At 34.2% G+C, this 17,748-nt stretch overlaps 1 protein-coding gene across 1 annotated transcript; it reads right to left on the bottom strand.

Annotated features, from left to right (window-relative positions):
• Window positions 1–4,996: 4,996 nt before the first annotated feature.
• LOC104857412 (olfactory receptor 7D4) lies at window positions 4,997–5,974 on the bottom strand. The gene has a single exon (XM_010617278.1). The coding sequence runs from the start codon at window positions 5,972–5,974 to the stop codon at window positions 4,997–4,999; it is 978 nt and encodes a 325-aa protein (XP_010615580.1).
• Window positions 5,975–17,748: the final 11,774 nt, after the last annotated feature.

The raw sequence follows: 17,748 nt of genomic DNA, 5'->3' as shown, positions 1-17,748 counted from the left end.
CCAGCATATACCTAAGTAGTTATAAGAGCTGGATCTTGGCTGGAGCCATTCTTAAAAGATCAGTAAATCCTGAATTTCTAATTTATGTGTAACATTTATGGTGTTGTCCCTTTATAGTTTGTGATAAATTACACATTTCTAAATATTGCTACATCAACTTGCTGCATGCAACTGGTTTAACTGTATTGCATGAAGTATAGCCAGCACATATTTAAAGAGAAACACATGGAAAACTACACAAATTACTATGATCTTAAAACATTAAAAAATGCATCATTTTTTTATTATCTCTTTTTAATTGTAATTTATGCCAATGACTAAATTAAAATAGCAATATTTAAACTGGGTATCTATGACATTATAGCTCAGAGATGTGTAAACTATCACTTACAAAATTCTGTGTCTATGTACGATTCTGATCACCTGTGTATGTGTCCTTTAAAGAAAACCACAATGAAGAACTGGAAAGGACAGGGATTTACCTCAGCGTTTCTACTGCTTTCCTCTGAAGCACAAGGTCCTGAGTTTGATCCCAGTACCAAAAAACAAAACAAAAAACAAAAAACTAGATAGCCTGTATTCTGCATTTCCATATCAGCACTGATTTATGTAACCATAACAGTTTTCTTAACATTTATCTAAAAATATTCAAAGTTCATTGACAACAAAATTTCTCTTACCCACAATATTGAATGTACTGGAGACTGTTCAGGCCCCCAATCACCTGACCAAGGATATGGTAGCAGGATTAAAAAGAAGAGAAGATCCTAATGTATAACTGGGGGACTAAGGATGGTCAAAGCTCTTATCTGGCAAAGACGCCATCTCCTGGAGCCTCACACTATTTATCGAACATGCAGCTTCTAGAAGGGGTGAAGGATGGTGCAGGGAACAAGGAAGTGGAGAGCACTGATGAAAGCATGTTCCTACAACAAGAGAATGAAACATTCATGCAAGAACAGATCAATGATTAATGAGAAATTTGATTCTTCCCATGGTTCATGTTCGCCTATGTAGGAGTGTTCTGTACACATCATGCTGCCATTTTCTGCACTATTGTCTTCTCATCCAAGATATCACAGGTCATGGATCATTGAGACCTCTGCTGTAACCAGTGGTGTGGAGGTTCTCCTTTTCCCACACATCAAATGCTGGCTCTTCAGGCAAGACAATACAGACTAACAGGCAGACACAGACTTTTAATATGACAATCCAGTTTATAAATGTGTAGCTTGCTCAGGGTAGTCTCTATCATAACAGTCCACTTGTAAATGTGATTTTAAGGTTATCCATGAAGTACATACATCAAATTCAAATGTTCCATCACATGTTTGGCATTATCTGAAGTTGGTTGGGGGCAATCTCGCTGGGAGCTTTGATCCCAGTATCACACCATGCCAGTGTGATTTCTCTTTTGCCAAGCAATCAACCTGGAAGTAGTTCCATAAATAGGTGGTGATTCCTGCTTTGCTGTAAAATAATAATATGGGACTTTATATTTGGTAAACATTAAACCAGTGAAATGAAACAAATATCATGGAATGTGTATCTCAGATGATTGCATTTTTGGTGACTCAATGTTGGTTCAAAATGCTATGGTTACTATTACTGTCCACCTCATCATCATCATCTTCGGATACCTTCGTAATGCTTAGTTAGGAAAGAGATCATAGTGACCCACATTCTGCTGTCATCCATGAAATGTTAAAAGTTGTCAGAACCAGTGTAGAAGTGAAGTAAAATTTTGAATGACATTCTTCGGACCCTCACTAGAACCAAATATATAATATTCACAGAACTCATGCATACACCTTTGCACACGGTCATCCTCCCATTTTTCTACCCAAACTTTCATGTTTTTCTCATGATAGGAAACATTTCTAATCATGCATTCTTCATACATCAGTTCCCCTAGGCTCAAAGGATTTTGCTTCTTTTCTGAGCATGGTGAAGAAAAGTGGTTTCTATGTTGCTTTCATGAATGGTAAAAATTGGAGGTATGCCCCCTTTTCAAGAACTGATAGGAATATAGGGTCAGATGGGACCTTCCAGATGGAGAAAAAATGGAGAAGGAAGAGACATAGGTAGAATCCAGTTGCCTGGAAACACTGAGCTAAAGAGTAAAAGACAAAGCCTAGACATTTACGCTAATAGGACCTTAAAGGCTTAATTTGTAGCATTTCTAACTACTGAATTTGGTTCGTTTTAACCAATCCCAAATGACTACCTCATAACAGTGGAGGAAGAAATTGCAGAGAAGGGGAATGTCTACAGTGGGTTTGGGGTTCTGCTACTCAATTAAGAGCTCACAAGTAGTATTCACTTGTATCCTTTTTGTTCCTAGATCCATGCATTTCAGGCCACAATTTGTTGTAGTAAATTGTAGATAACAAGAAATACCATTTGAACTGTTTCTTGCATATTTCCAAAGCAATAATTACATTTACCTCTTAGGTAATCATCATTATCGTTTATTTCCTTACGTTTTTATCTTTCAAAACTGAAAGTTCCCAGTCCTTCCTCACCCTGCCATGGCAACAATCACTCTACTATAAGACAGATTAAGGAATCAAATATATCGTGACAAAAATAACATCACAAAGGAGGCTAGATTTTCATGAATATATGTTTGATCAAATGCACATAACTCACATCAGAAAAATTTGCACTTTAGTATCTACCCATATTACAATTCCAATTCATTCTTTCTTTCCTGATGCAAGACAATGGCTCTCCTAGTCCTCCAACCTTCATTCCAAATGCATACCATAGGTCCTGAAGTTATATGTGTGTCCTTCTGATGCCTTTATTCATTTGAATGAAGAGGAATGGATTCAGAATAATGATGAGCATGGTATAAATTATGGGCTTAACAAACAGTTCATAGGGGAGCATGATGTATATTAAAATAGACATGCTAAGGCCTGTTCCACAAAATAAGCAAACAACTGATAGTTCAGATCCACAGGTGGAGAAAACTTTATACTCCCCATCTGAGGTTGGGATATTTAGAATGGAGGAAATAGTTTTATAGTGATATAAAGTCATCCTTAAATGGGAAACCCCTAATGATGTGAGTAAAATCTGTGATCTAAAGTGTCAGAAAGTTCAGATCAACGACTTGAGCAGCTCAAAGAAGAAATTGAAAATGTCTACATCCTTGTATGGTGTTAATTGTAAGCCAATAACATTTTAAAATTAAGGGGTGGTCCAAAGATTTAAGCAAAAAGGATATCAAATATGTGAAAATGCAGTGGTGAGAGTTCATAATCACTGGGTGACATGGAAGATGACCAAGGACCCTAAACTAGTTGCTATTATTTAGATCAATGACGACCTCACAAAACTCTTGTGCACTCAGGAATGGGGCTTTTGGAAGGCAGTGCTATATTTTTAGATGTTGGGAGGTGGGATTGAAGTGGAAGATAACAGCAGGGATAACATGGAAGGCACATTTCCCTCCCCAGCTCCAGCTTTCTCTTTGCTTCCGAGCCACCAAGATATGAGCAACTTTCCTCCGCCAGGATTTTTCCACTGTGCTATTTCTGCCTTGAAGCCTGTAATTATAGACTGAAACTTCTAATACTCCTGAGCCCAAATTTACCTCTCTTCCTGTGAGCTGTGGTTGTTGGATATTGTCTTGGTGATGAAGAAAGTAAGACACACCAGTTAGATCTATCATAATAATAAGCGTATCATCTATACAATCAAATATTATAAAAGATTCACCTGTATATAAAAGTACACCTAGGAGATGACTCTGCTGTGAGGTTACGTATCTGTGTGGCCAGGGTGGGATGAAACATGTCAGTAATGGACAGGACAAAGAGCAAGAAGTATATGGGGATGTGGTGGAGGGAGCCAGAGGTCTTGTCCAGGATAAGGAGATTTCCAAAGCACTGTGACCAGGCACTTGGCAGGAAGAGCAGTTATGTAGTCCCTGAGAGATTCATGAGGTATACTGTGAGACAGGTATTACATTTTGTAGGTCTACATTTTTACCACCCTTTGAAATAAAAATGCAGCTAGGAAAAAGGAGTCAAACCAAAACTCAGCACACTGATATTTTTAATTGACATATGCACAGGAGATATATTCATAATGGATACTTATAAATCTTAAAAAATATTTTTTACTTTTAAGAAATCCATTCTTTGATACTCTTGCATTATTTGTTATTCATGACATTACTAACAAACGTAACGTTGTGGGATCATCTGAGCAGGTATATTTTGTCATTGACTGAAGCAAAATTATACTGCATATGACTATACTGATAAAGATGAATGTGCATGCATATTTATTACAGTTTATTCATAGCAGCGAAACATGTAAATCTTCAGAATAATCTATGAATGTATGTTTGTTTACACAACAGAACATTATTCAACATTACAAAGTAAATGGAGGAAGTTGACATTACTCAATGAAAGTGTCGAAATAAGGGAGGAAGAGAAAGCAGGGAATGGCAAGGAGAAAAAAAGTGGGCAGAATACAAAGAAGAAAGTGAGAAAAATTAGGGAAACGACATAAGGAAAAAGATAAAGAAAGCAATCCACATTAGGATAAAGTAAGGCTCCCAAAAATCACAGTAGCTCATAGCTACTCTAGGCATTGTGTCAATATAAATGAAAATGACAAGTTTAGGCTCATGTGATAAATATTTTGATTATCTATATTTCCTTTCCTTAGGGAAAAGCAAGATTACAAACATATTATGTTTAAAATCATCAACATTCAAGTAAATATTTTTGAAAAAAATTATCTTCACTTGATATGTTTCCATCATGTTCAAAATCTTTAAAATGTCTGAGATATCCTACTAAATTGGAAAATTTGTGTTTCATGCATAAAATCACAAATACAAAGAAAATACTGAGGAAGTTGATAAAGAAAAACAAACATAAAATATTCAAAAGACAAAACATAGATGCTTTGGAAATATCAGAAATTAAGCATATCATTTAGGAGGGGGAAAGACTCAGCCTATTGAAATTCACAGCATTTGTCTTAAGGGTTGTAACAACCTCTTAGTTCTGAAGTCAGGGGTCCATGAAAGACAACAGGCTGTTCTGCCAAGGAGTCTTTCCAGGGCCCCCATAACATCCTTGTTCCTCAGGCAGTAGATGAAAGGGTTCAGCACGGGGGTTACCACGGTGTACATCACAGAGGCAACAAGTTTTCCCTGAGAAGAGTGGGTCACTTCAGAACTAAAGTAGACCCCAAATCCTGTTCCATAGAACAAGGAGACCACACAGAGATGAGACAAACAGGTAGAAAATGCTTTATAGCTGTTGGCAGTGGAGGACATTCTCATTAAAGAAGACACAATCTCAAAGTAAGAAAAGAGTATCCCACAGACAGGAAACACAACCATTAGGACAAGCGTCACATATAGAAAGATGTTATTAATGAGGGTTTCAGAGTTGGCCACCTTGAGGACCTGAGCCAGTTCACAAAAGAAATGAGGAATTTCAGTGCTGGTAGAGAAGTTGAGCTGCATCATCAGGAGAATATGAGTCAGGGAGGCACATAGGATTATAAGCCAGGATATCAGAACCAGGAGGCCACAGAACTGAGGGTTCATGATGAGTGTGTATTTCAGAGGGTGGCAGATTGCTACAAAATGGTCATAGGCCATCAGAGTCAGTAGGAAATTATTCATTCTCGCAAAAATTATAAAAAAGTATACCTGAGTGAGGCATTCTGTGTAGGAGATGTCTTTGACCTGTGCCAGGATGTTCACCAGCATCATTGGGACTGAGGTTGAGATGAAGGCAATGTCCACAAAGGAGAGGTGACAGAGGAAGAAGTACATGGGGGTGTGGAGGTGGGAGCCACATGTAGTTGCCATGATGATGAGTAGATTCCCAAGCACTGTGACCAAGTACATGGACAAGAAGAGTACAAAGAGTATGGACTGAACTTTTGGATCCTCTGAGAGGCCCAGTAGGAGGAATTGTGATAGTCCCATTTGGTTTGTTACATGCATGTCTCTCTTTTATCTTTAGGAGAAGGAAGAAACAGCAGTGTTCAATGGACAACCTTTGGCCCTTCAGGTGATTACAACCCATCAGTGTCATCTTTCCATTGATATTTTTCAATCATATTGTGTCACTCGTTGGCAGTGGTTCATTCAGCTGAAGCTAGCTAATTCCATTTTTAAATGTGAAGACTAATTCACACTTTAATTTATCAGGTAGTTCTTGTCTTTTGATTCACTTCTTTCATTTTCAATTTCTAACTCATGGCTATGATTAATTTTTTGTTTGAAATCAATTCTCAAAAATAACTGAAATCTGAAAACCCTCTATTTTCTTTAATATTCTCTATAAATCTTTATTGTACTACTTTTACAATAGTGATTAAACAGTGATTCTTTACTCTTATTATATTATTTTAAATGCATAATTCTCCCAAAGTATATTGTGGAGCTATGATTTAAAAGCTTGCTTCTTGAATATTCTGCAACAATGCATAAGATTCTAATAAGATTACTGACATTTAGAAATGGGAGGAAAGGAGCTAAAGGTGTAGGGAAGGTGTGATACGTAGGGGAAGAACAAAAAGGGAAAAGAAAAAATTGTGAGAGAATGAAAAGATGAAAATAAAGTGTTTGTAGATGGGGAGGGGAGGAGGGGGTGAAGGGAGGGCAGAGGTAAGGGGAAAAAAATGAGAATCAAGACTTGCCATGTAAAGGTACATGATCCCAACAATGAATGTAACTGTACTGTATCCCTAAATGTACCAATAAACTCAATTAAAAAAAATAAAAGCTTGCTTCTTGAGTCTGACATTCTGTAATATAATCCTGTCCACCAGCATAATATCTTTACTATGCTGAAAAATAATTTAAGCTATATTAACTTCAAACTCATCTTGTCTTCAGTAGGAATACTGCATGTGTACCACAAGTTAACATTAAAGAAAATGAAATAAAATATAATAGTTTTTCCTTTGGTTCCTGCCTTACAATGGGAATCATATAAATATGAATTTTGTTCTTTATCTCTCAGGAAATATACCTTAGATGGTTCTTATTTAAAAATATCACCTTAAATTGTGACAGTCACTATTGAAAGGAATTCATATTATTATAAATATAACTGATTTCTTACCTCTTTTGACCTACCATATAGCCCTATTAAATTACAAATGTAGATTATTTTTCCCAAATGGCCTGCTAACTGAGTATCTCTCATTACAGGAAAAAGCATGTAGAATACATAGAAAAAAAGGAGATAAGGAAAGAACACCATTAAAATAAAATACCAAATTTACATGCTTATGTAATCTCATCTGATTATTCTCTTGAGTGGAAGTGTACTCTTACATTAGCAAAGTTAATAGTTAAATATATTTTGATGGGCTCAATTAAAATACTCACAAGTTATTTGAATAGAATTATTGTATAAACATTAAGTGTCAAAATATAGACTTCCAAAATATTGCACTCTTCATGACAAAAAGCATCACTATAATGAAAACATGGTCTTTTTTAATTCATACAAAAGAAAAAAATACTGTGGAGCAGTTTAATCTGAGAAGGTGGGTGGGCACATCTTCTCTGAAATCGGAAGAATTGAACTGTCAATCACAAGAGATTAGGAAGGATGTAGCACTTTAAACAGAGGGAACAGAGTGTATGGCTTACCTATCAGCTCCTGACCTTGAGGTTGTCAACAGCTGCTGTTCAGCATCTGTCTTGTGAGGACTTAACATTGTGCTTGTCACAGTGTAGATTCTGAAAAAGGACATATGTTTGACATATTTTAAATATCCAGATCAAAATGACTACTAAAACACTATATGAAATGTTCCAGTTTATCACAAGCTTTTATACAGACCAAAAATTAAGTAGTAGGATTAAATAAAAGCCAATAATGCTCATTTTAAAAGAATAACACATGATTATCAAGACTTGCCATGTAAAGGTACATGATCCCAACAATGAATGTAACTGTACTGTATCCCTAAATGTACCAATAAACTCAATAAAAAAAAAGAATAACACATGATTAATGAGAAACAGAAATTGTAAGAATTGAAGCTTGTTTAATATAAGATGTTGGTTACCATAATTCATCACAATAATAGGCAAACAAATATAGACTCTAACCATAATTACAACAGAAGAATGTGTTTGACAATATTTAACATGTATTTTACCTGCTTAGCATCCAGTGCGAAGAGTATAAATAAATAATGAACTCTAAGATGATTTTCAATCTCACTGATTGCTTGTATTCAAACCATAGCAAAAATAAAACTTTATGTAAGATACTAAAATACTGGGATTGAGAATTTAGCTCAGTGGCAGTGTTCCTGCCTTTCAAATGCAAGGTCCTGAGTTCAATCCCTGGTACCAAAAAAGCAAAACAAAACAAGGCAAAGTAAAATCTCTAAAATATTGCTGTTAAATTGTAGTCATTTCTTAAACATCAGAAATTATGTTTAACAGTTGCTATTGTGGACACTGAGGTGAAACTTTGATTATAGCTATATGGAAAAATAAGGGCTATCAGAAAGTGGAATCTGTCTGTAAACATAGGTGGGAATATAACAAAACCACCACTTAAATGGGAACAAGGTAGACGACACCTTATACATAAACTATTTTCAGCCTGTAGTTAATAATTAAAAGACTGAATGCAATAAAAAGGATTCACCTTGAGATCACAGCATTGGGTGTAGTAAATCAGACACACAAGGTTAAATGCCACATGGTTTATTCATAGGAGTAGTTCAAAGTAGAAATGAATACAAGAGTAAACTAAAAGATAGAAAAATAGGAAACAGGGACATAGAGCTTTTGCAAAAGTGAAGGTGACCAAGAGTTGGAAGAAAGAGAGAAGGTAGTGAAAAGAGAATTAAGATGTGGTAAGTACACATAACTGTGAATGTAATTGTTATGTACTGCAAACACATACTATAGAAATTAAAAGATAAAAAAGTAAAAATCCGATAGACTACATTCATCAGAAAAAATGGTGAAGAGTTCAAGACTCGCCAGAGTATAACTCTTATTGAGTAGAGGTATTAGTTTGTAAAGAGTGAGAGAAGGACATAGAATACCTGGCAAAAGTAGGCCTTAAATGAAATGAACATTGCCTCAAAATATATGTACTTCACCTTCATAGACTAAATATGGGTTTCACCATACCATTATTCTAGAGGTAAAGCCCAGTACACACTCTGCCTTCTCCTCTACTTCTTCTTTGACCAGCCCCCAACAGGACACATCCACCTGTCGTATGGCTGTCACTGCAGCATTTTAGTCTACAAGCTGTATCCTTAGAAAACCGACTTGCCTTTTTAAGGGATGGCCATAGAGATAAAGGTGAGTCCCACAGATGTGTTTTTATTTTTAGATTCTAAGGATGTAACTCTCAGAGTACCTAATTAAATTAAAGACTCTTATGATCTTTTCAGTCTCCAAACAAGCAACTCCCTTGGGAATGAAAGAAGAAAAGAGAGTGGAAATTTTTAAGTCTATTTTATGTGTATTGAGGTAAAAAATGATGATATCATTTTGTTTCCTGGAGGAGAAACTCATTTTCTATTTAATTGATTTCAAAGCCACCAGGCTTATATTAAGCCATATCTATTTTTTGCATGAAAATGATTCTCTGATAATTTTCACAGTGATACGCATAGTTAGAACACTTGGAAACTTTATAGATATTTTTATCTTTATTAAGTTTATTGGTACACTTTAGGTATACAGTTACATTCATCATTGGGATCTGATTACTTTATATGACTTCTCTTGGTTCTTATTCTTCTCCATTTCCCAGCCCTCCCTTCACCCTTCAACCCTTCCCCGATTACAAAGACATTGTTTCCATGTTTTTCCTTTTCCAATGTTTTTTTCCCCTTTTTACCTTTTCCCTACCCCTCCCAATTCATCTACTCTTTAAGATTTTTTTCTATTTCACAATATCAACTATACAGTTTGATCGCTACTTACACTTTTAGTTTTCACACCAGAGAAACTATTGCAATTACACATGTGTGACTTATTAATTTCACTTAAGATAGTGGTGTCAACGTGCTTCCACTTAGCTATAAATATATCTACTTTATCATTCTTTATGGCTCAGAAGAACTTCATTTTAGTTTTAAAAAAATTTTTGCCTTAATCCAGTCTCCGAGTGCTGAACAATTGGGCTTTTTCCAAATTTTATCTATTACAAACTTGCCAGTATAAACATGATTGAGCATAAATCATTGTGGTATGATCCTTCTTCTTTTGGGAATATCCCTGCAAAGGAAAAGCTTTGTGAAATGGAACCTCTAATCCTAGTTCTTTGAGGTATCTCCATATTGATTTCCACAGTGATTGCACCAGTCAGCACTCCCACCAACAACGAAGAAGGGTTCCCATCTCCCCACAACCATTCCAGCATTTGTTATTAGTTGATTTCTTCATAGCAGCCATTCTTTCAGGGGTGAGGTGGAATCTCAGTGTTGTTTTCATTTTAATCTCTTGAATGACCCGTGATGTTAAACATTTTTCATATGTTTATGTGCTGCTTTTACTTCTTAGTTTTAGAAATGTCTGTTCATTTCAGAAGCTCATTTTTTAATCAGGTCATTATATTTGGGGGGTGTGATATTTTGAATTCTTTATATATTCTAGATAAGAGTCCTTTGTCTGAGGATCAGCTGGTAAATTGTTTTTTCCACATTGTAAATTGTCTCTTAGTTCTGTTGATTGTTTCTTTTGCAGTGCAGAAGCCTCTCAATAAGATGAGATCCCAGTTATTGATTCTTTCTGCTAGTCCTCATGGTACTGAGGATTTGTTCATAAAGTCTTTTCCTATGCCAATGCTTTCAAGAATTCTGCCTAACTTAACTTCCAGCAAGTGTAGTGTTTCTGTTTTAATATTTATACCTTTAATCCACTTGAATTTTAATTGAGTGCATAGTGAAAGATAAGGTCCACTTTAAATGCTTGGCAGGTTGAGATCCCTTTTTTCCAACACCATTTATTAAAGAGGCTATCTTTCCTCCACTGAGGATGGTCAGCTCCTTTGTCAAAGATGATGTAGCTGAGTACATCTGGAGTGGTTTTTGTGTCTTCCAATCTGTTCCACTGATCCTCAGTTTGCTTCTTTGCCAGTACCATGCTGTTTTTATCACAGTGGCTTTGTAGTATAGTTTCAAATTTGGAGGTGTGTTTCTTCTATACAGTATATTGTTAATTTTGCTTCTTAATCCATTCTGCCAGTCTATTTCTGTTGATTGGTTAACTGAACTATTGCCATTGATAGTTATAACTGATATGTATTGACTTATCATCATCATGAATACCAATCCAGCACTCCATACAATTTAAAAGATATCCTACAAAAAAGTAATGAATGTCAAAATGCCATTCGGCCCTACAGAGTAATTCCAATAGGCAAGAACTTAAAGCAAGACAGATAAAAATAAGAGAGATCCAACAACAGGAAAATAACATAGATCATTTTTATCCCCAATGATGCAAAGTATCAGAAGTTTTCTTCTTAATTTTTTCTCAGTATTTTTAGTTTTCATTCTTTTCTTTAGTTGACCAAATAAAATTGCATGTGTTTTTACATTCAATATAGTGTTTTGTAATATAATAAATTGTGAAGTCACTAAGTCTGGAAAGCCATATGCATTACTTTGCATATCTATCATTATTGTGTGAAATATACTTAACTAATATTGATTAAGATTTTTGCTAGAATATACTTATATATTATCATTACCTCAATTTAAATGCTTTGTAACTTCTGTAATCTTTGCTTATTTTATTAGTATTTTTGCAGTACATAATGATTGCCTTCTAAATGAAGAATTGGTTCATATACTTATATTTTAATCACTTTTACATTCACATGCAGCATCTACCTTCCCCTCTTCCAGCTTCCTTTTAACCTCCTTTATCGTCTCTGGAGCTCATATTCCTGTTTCTTAACATGTCTCTTTTATTTTTCTCTTTAATAATTTATATTTTAGTGGCTCTCATATTACAGAAACCATGTGATATTTAAACTTTTGTAGCTTATTTATTTCTCTTGTTATTACTACAGTTTCAAGACATATCTAGTTTGCTAAAACTCATTCAAATTGATTCTTCTTTATGACTGAGGGGTATTCCACTGTGTAAATATACCACATTTCTTTTTCCATATATTTTCTGACTGACATATATGGGCTTCTTCCAAGATTTAGGTATCATGACTTGTGTCATAATAAATATGAGTATGTACGTATCACTGTAATATGATGCCTTCAATTCTTTTAGAAAGACACCCAGAAAAGTTATACCTCGGTCAAATGGAATTTCTGTTTTATTTGTTTGAAGAATTTTCATACTTATTTCAATTGTGATTGTGTATTTTGCATTACCACCAACAACATAGAAGGGTTTCTTTTCATCCAGAACCTCATCAACATTTTTTTAGTTCTACATAATAGCTTTTTTTTTTACTTTGGTATTAATAAGTGTTTATAGTACATGTTTACCTTTCTTGTGGGGAGTTGGGATATGTATACAAAACATCTTAATTTCGTTTCTTCCCCTTTTTCTTTCCTCCTTTAGCACTCAACCCATCTCTTGATCTCCTTCCAGTTTTTCTACACATTTTCACTACATAATGCTTATATTATTTTTGTGGAGTTGGGAAAAATTTGCCTCATATCTAAATTTTTTTATCCCCTTTACCTCTGTCTCCATTTCTTGGTCATCCCATGTGAAAATATCTATCTCCTACTTCCTATTTTATGCATTTCAGAGCTGGAGATTTAGCTCAGTGAGGCTACTGCCTGCACCACGAGTGGAAAGACCCATATTCCATCCCTGGTACCAAACAAACGAATAAAAAGAAAGAGAATTTCCTATTTTATGCATTTTGTCTTGTTACTTATTTATACTTTGGATTTCTCATACAATAGAAAGTATTTGATATTTAAATTTATATGTCTCATTTATTTTTCTTTAATATTAAGATCCCAAGGTACATTCACTTTCCTAAAAATGATTCAAATGTATCTTTATTCATCACAATGTAGTACTCCATTGTGTGTAAGTACCATGCTTTCTTTACCATTCATTTGTTGATGGGCATATAGCCTACTTCCAAAATTTATATACTATTAATTGTGCTGCTATAAAGATGGATGCACATATATCACTGTAATGTGATGTTTTAACATATATGTAGAACCCCAAATAGTTATGATAAAAAACAATACAAACTGGAGCTGTAGAAAACAAAATATTAGAATTTAAACACAAGAAAATATTATTTAAAACTGGATAAGAAAGGTAATAGTATTGTATACCTAGAATGTACCAGTAAACTCAATAAAAAGGAAAAAAAAGAAAAGCAGTAAATCAGTTATATAGAAAACTCATCAGGATCAAAACGGACTAAGTTCAAACCCTTAAGTCAAGGACAGCCTATAGTGAAGTACATAAAGCTACACAAAATACACAAAACGCCAAAACCTCCAAGTCATTTTTGTACCCTCCAAACCTGTTTTGCAAAGTTGACAGAGAAACAAGATACTTCTATGATAAAAGACACCTGAAAAAATTCTTGACAACCAAACTAACACTCCAAAAAATTATGAAGAATATTCTAGAAAGAGAAGATGAAGATAGTAATTTCACTAATTCAAATTAAATGACTCCACTGGAAACACAAGCAATCAAATAAGAGAAGAAAAACTGATTGAACAGGAAAATAATGCAATGACAGGGATAAGTCCATACCTATCAGTTATAACTATTGATATAAATGGTTTCAACTCACCAATAAAAAGAAACAGACTGGCATAATGGATCAGAAAACAGGATCCAACACTACTCTGCATATAAGAACACATTTAACTCAAAAATTAAGTCATAGACTAAAATTTAAGGGATGAAAAATATTCTGTGCAACAGAAAACTGGAAGAAAAACACGTGTAGCTATTCTATTCACATTCAAAATGCCCTTCAAGCCATGGCTGATCAGAAGAACCAAACGTTACTACATATTTGTGAAGGGAACAATCCAAGAGGAAGTGACAACAATCATAAATATATATGCACCAAGTACCAATGCCCCAACTGTATAAAGCAAACATTAATAGGTATGAAAAACACACTAAAATAATTGTAATTGAGGTCCTCAACACCCCATTGTTGTAAATAGATAATCTAGACAAAAGATTTAAAAGAAAATATCAGAGGAGTATCAAACCTTTGAACAAACGGATTTAGTGTATATCTGTGTAGTGTTACATGCAACAACAGCAGAATATACATTATTTTCAACAACGCATGTAACTACCTCCAAAATAGACTAGATACTAGCTCATATAACATACTTAAGTAAATGTGAAACAATTGAAATATCTATCCTGCATATTGTCAGTTCACAGCATGATGAAATTGGAAATCAAAGGACAAAGAATCCACAACAATATACAACCACATGGACATTTTGAACAATAAATGAGTCACAGATAAAGTTAAAGAAGAAATTAAACAGTTTCTACAATTGAATGGTAATGCCAACGCAACCTACCAGAGTTTATGGGACACAATAAAAGCAGTCATGCAAGGAAAATTTATATCACTGAATTCCAGAGCAGCAAATAGATAGAGCAGAAACAAAAAAATCTAATGTTCAATCTAAAACATAGTGAAAAATAAGAAAAAGTCAAGCTCAAAGCTTATACAAGGAAGAAAATTATAAAGATCAGAGCAGAAATGAATGTAATTGAGATTAAAGAAAACATTACAAAAATCAGTTAATTAAATAGTTGGTTTTTCAAAGAGCTAAATGAAACTCACACACTCTTAGGCAAACTTACCTAAAAAGGAAAAAGAAATCCAAATCTATGAAATTAGAAATGAAACAGGAGAAATCATAATAGATCCCATAGAAAGTCAGAAGGTTATCAGTACCTACTTTGAAAACCTTTACTCAGGTAAGATGGAAAATTCAGAAGAAACAGATAGATTCCTATATATGTATGAATTACCATACTTGAATCAAGAAGTTATACAAATTCTAAACAATCCAACATCAATGAACTTAAAGATGTAATAAAAAATATATAAAGTACCAACAAAGAAAAATCTTGGTCCTGATGGATTCACTGTGGAACTCTACATGAATATTAGAAAGGATCTGATGTCACTTCTTCTCCTTGAAGACATTGCAACTCTTTAAAGAAATTTAAAAACTCATTCCTGGAAGCAAGCATTACACCAAGCGTAAAACCAGCAGAGGATGAAACCAAAAAAGAGAACTAGAAGGAAAACTCCTCAAGGAAAACAGAGGCAAAACTTTTCAGTAAGATACTTGCAAAGAGAATGCAGCAAATTTTCAAGGACATGATGTACATGACCAAGGAGGATTTATCGTAGGGATGCAGTGATAGATCTTCAAAAGCAAGTCAATAAATGTCATACACAACTCTAACAGGAGCAAGAGCAGACACGTTCATCTCAATAGAGAGAGAGAAATCATTCATTTAAGTGCAATACATTTCTGTGATGAAACCCCTAAAAGGTGGAACATAAGGACTTTATCTCAATCTGATAAAAGACATCAATGATAAATTAACAACCAATGTCATACTAAATGGACAAAAACTGAAAATTTTAACTCTAAAAATCAGGAACAAGACAAAGATTCCCACTATTACTACTCCTATCCAGTATAGTTCTGAAAACATTACCTAGAGCAATTAGACAAGAGAAAGAAATAAAAAATGAGCATATGAAATAAAAAGTTAAATTATTATTATTTATGAATGACATGATACTATCTATAGATGACCCCAAAATGTCCACCAAAAGACTCCTACATTTAATAACCAAAAATATAATAGTACATAAGATCCTAATGAAATAATTGACAATGTGAAATAGGAAGAAAAGGGCTCAAGGTATAGGGGAAGTGGGAAGGGTAGGGGAAAGGTAAAAAGGGAAAAGAAAAAAAATATGAGAAAATGAAAAAATGGAAATAAAGTTTTTGTAAATGGGGAGGGAAGGAGGAGGTAAAGGGAGGGCAGGGGTATGGGGAAAATGAGAACCAAGAGCTGTCATGTAAAGGTACAAGATCTCAAAAATAAATGTAACTGTACTGTATACCTGTGTATATGCATATGTATATGTACATGTATATGTATAAATGTACCAATAAACTCAAATAGGGAATAAAAATAACATTACAACAGCAAAAAAACAAAAAAACAAAAAAAACTCAGTACCATAGCATGACACTAAGTCAATACTCAAATATCAGTATCATTCCTGTACACAAATAAGAAACTCACTGAAAAATTAGGGAATTTCACAATACCATCAAGAAAAATGAAATACTTTAGAACCAATCTAACGAAGTCAGTAAAAGACCTTCACATTTTAAAAGTCAGCACTCTGATAAAGGAGGTCAAAGAGGATATCAGAAAATTGAATGATATTCATTATTGTTGGATTGGTAGAACCAATGTAGTGAAAACGGCTCCATTTCCAAAACTCTTGCACAGATGTAATGCAATCACAATCAAAATATAAGTATAATACCTCACAGAACTGAAGAAAACAATCCTAAAATTCATTTGTAGTAGAAGAAATCTAGAATATAAAAAGCAATTCTGGGGGGCGGAAAAACAGTTCAGAGCAGTGGGCATCACAATCCTTGACTTGAAATTCTTCTACAAAGCTACTGTGAAAAGAACCACATGGTACTAACCAAAAAGCAGATATGAAAATCAATGTTACAAAATAGAAGATGCAGAACAAACTCCAAACACACGCAGCTAACTTCACTTTGACAAAGGGGCCAAATATCTGCACTGGAAGAAAGCTAGCATCTTTAATAAATATTGATGTAAAGAGTGGTTTTCGAAATGCTTACGGTTAAACCTAGACCCATACCTACCTCCTGCACTAAACTAAAATTTAAATGGATCAAAGATCTAAATGTTAAAACAAAAATATCATAATCTGCTAGACAAGAGAATAGTTAAAATTCTTAAAGACATAGTGTTGGCAACACTTAAAGAACTAATTCCCAAATGCATGGAAAATATTACAAAGAATGAAAAACTGGGATCACATCAAATTAAAAAGCTTTTGCACAGCAAAAGAAACCACCAACAGAGTGAGGAGAAAACCCACAGAATAGGAAAAAAATGCCAACTATACATTATACAATGGACTAATATTTAGAATACATAAAGAAAGTAAAAAATCAGGTGCCCCAAATGTAAAGACCAATCACAAAATTGCCATCTAAAATGAATAGACAATTTTCAGATGAAGCACAGTCTGCAAATAAATATACACAAGTGTTCAACATTAGTGGTTATTTGAGAAACATAAATTAAAACATTGACATTCCATCTCACCCCCCCAAAAATGACTATCATCAAGAAATCAACCAACAACAAGTGATTCTGAGGCTGAGGAAAATAAGAACCCTTCCCCACTGTAGATGGGAGTGTAAATTGCTACAACTACTATTGGGAATCAGTAATGGATTAGAGATTCATTTTGCCCCAGCTATTTCTCTGCTAGTTATCTTTCTGAAAGAATGAAAAGCATCGCAGTACACTCATGGTTATAGCAGCAGAGTTTGCAACAGTTAAATTTCAGAAAGCTGATATGCACATCAACAGAAAAATAGTTACAGAAAATATGATTTTATAAGCAATGGAATACTAATCTGTCATAAAGAAGAATAAATTTAGAAATGTTTATATAA

Source organism: Fukomys damarensis, unplaced genomic scaffold (genome assembly GCF_012274545.1).
Source record: "Fukomys damarensis isolate Sample0158 unplaced genomic scaffold, DMR_v1.0_HiC HiC_scaffold_37, whole genome shotgun sequence".
NCBI lineage: Eukaryota > Metazoa > Chordata > Mammalia > Rodentia > Bathyergidae > Fukomys > Fukomys damarensis.
The sequence above is the reverse complement of the archived record's forward strand: the minus strand, read 5'-3'. Positions and strand labels throughout refer to the sequence as shown.

Bases quoted from the DNA above. Each gene is read 5' to 3' on its own strand.
- LOC104857412 (XM_010617278.1), bottom strand. From the start codon at position 5,974: ATGGGACTATCACAATTCCTCCTACTGGGCCTCTCAGAGGATCCAAAA.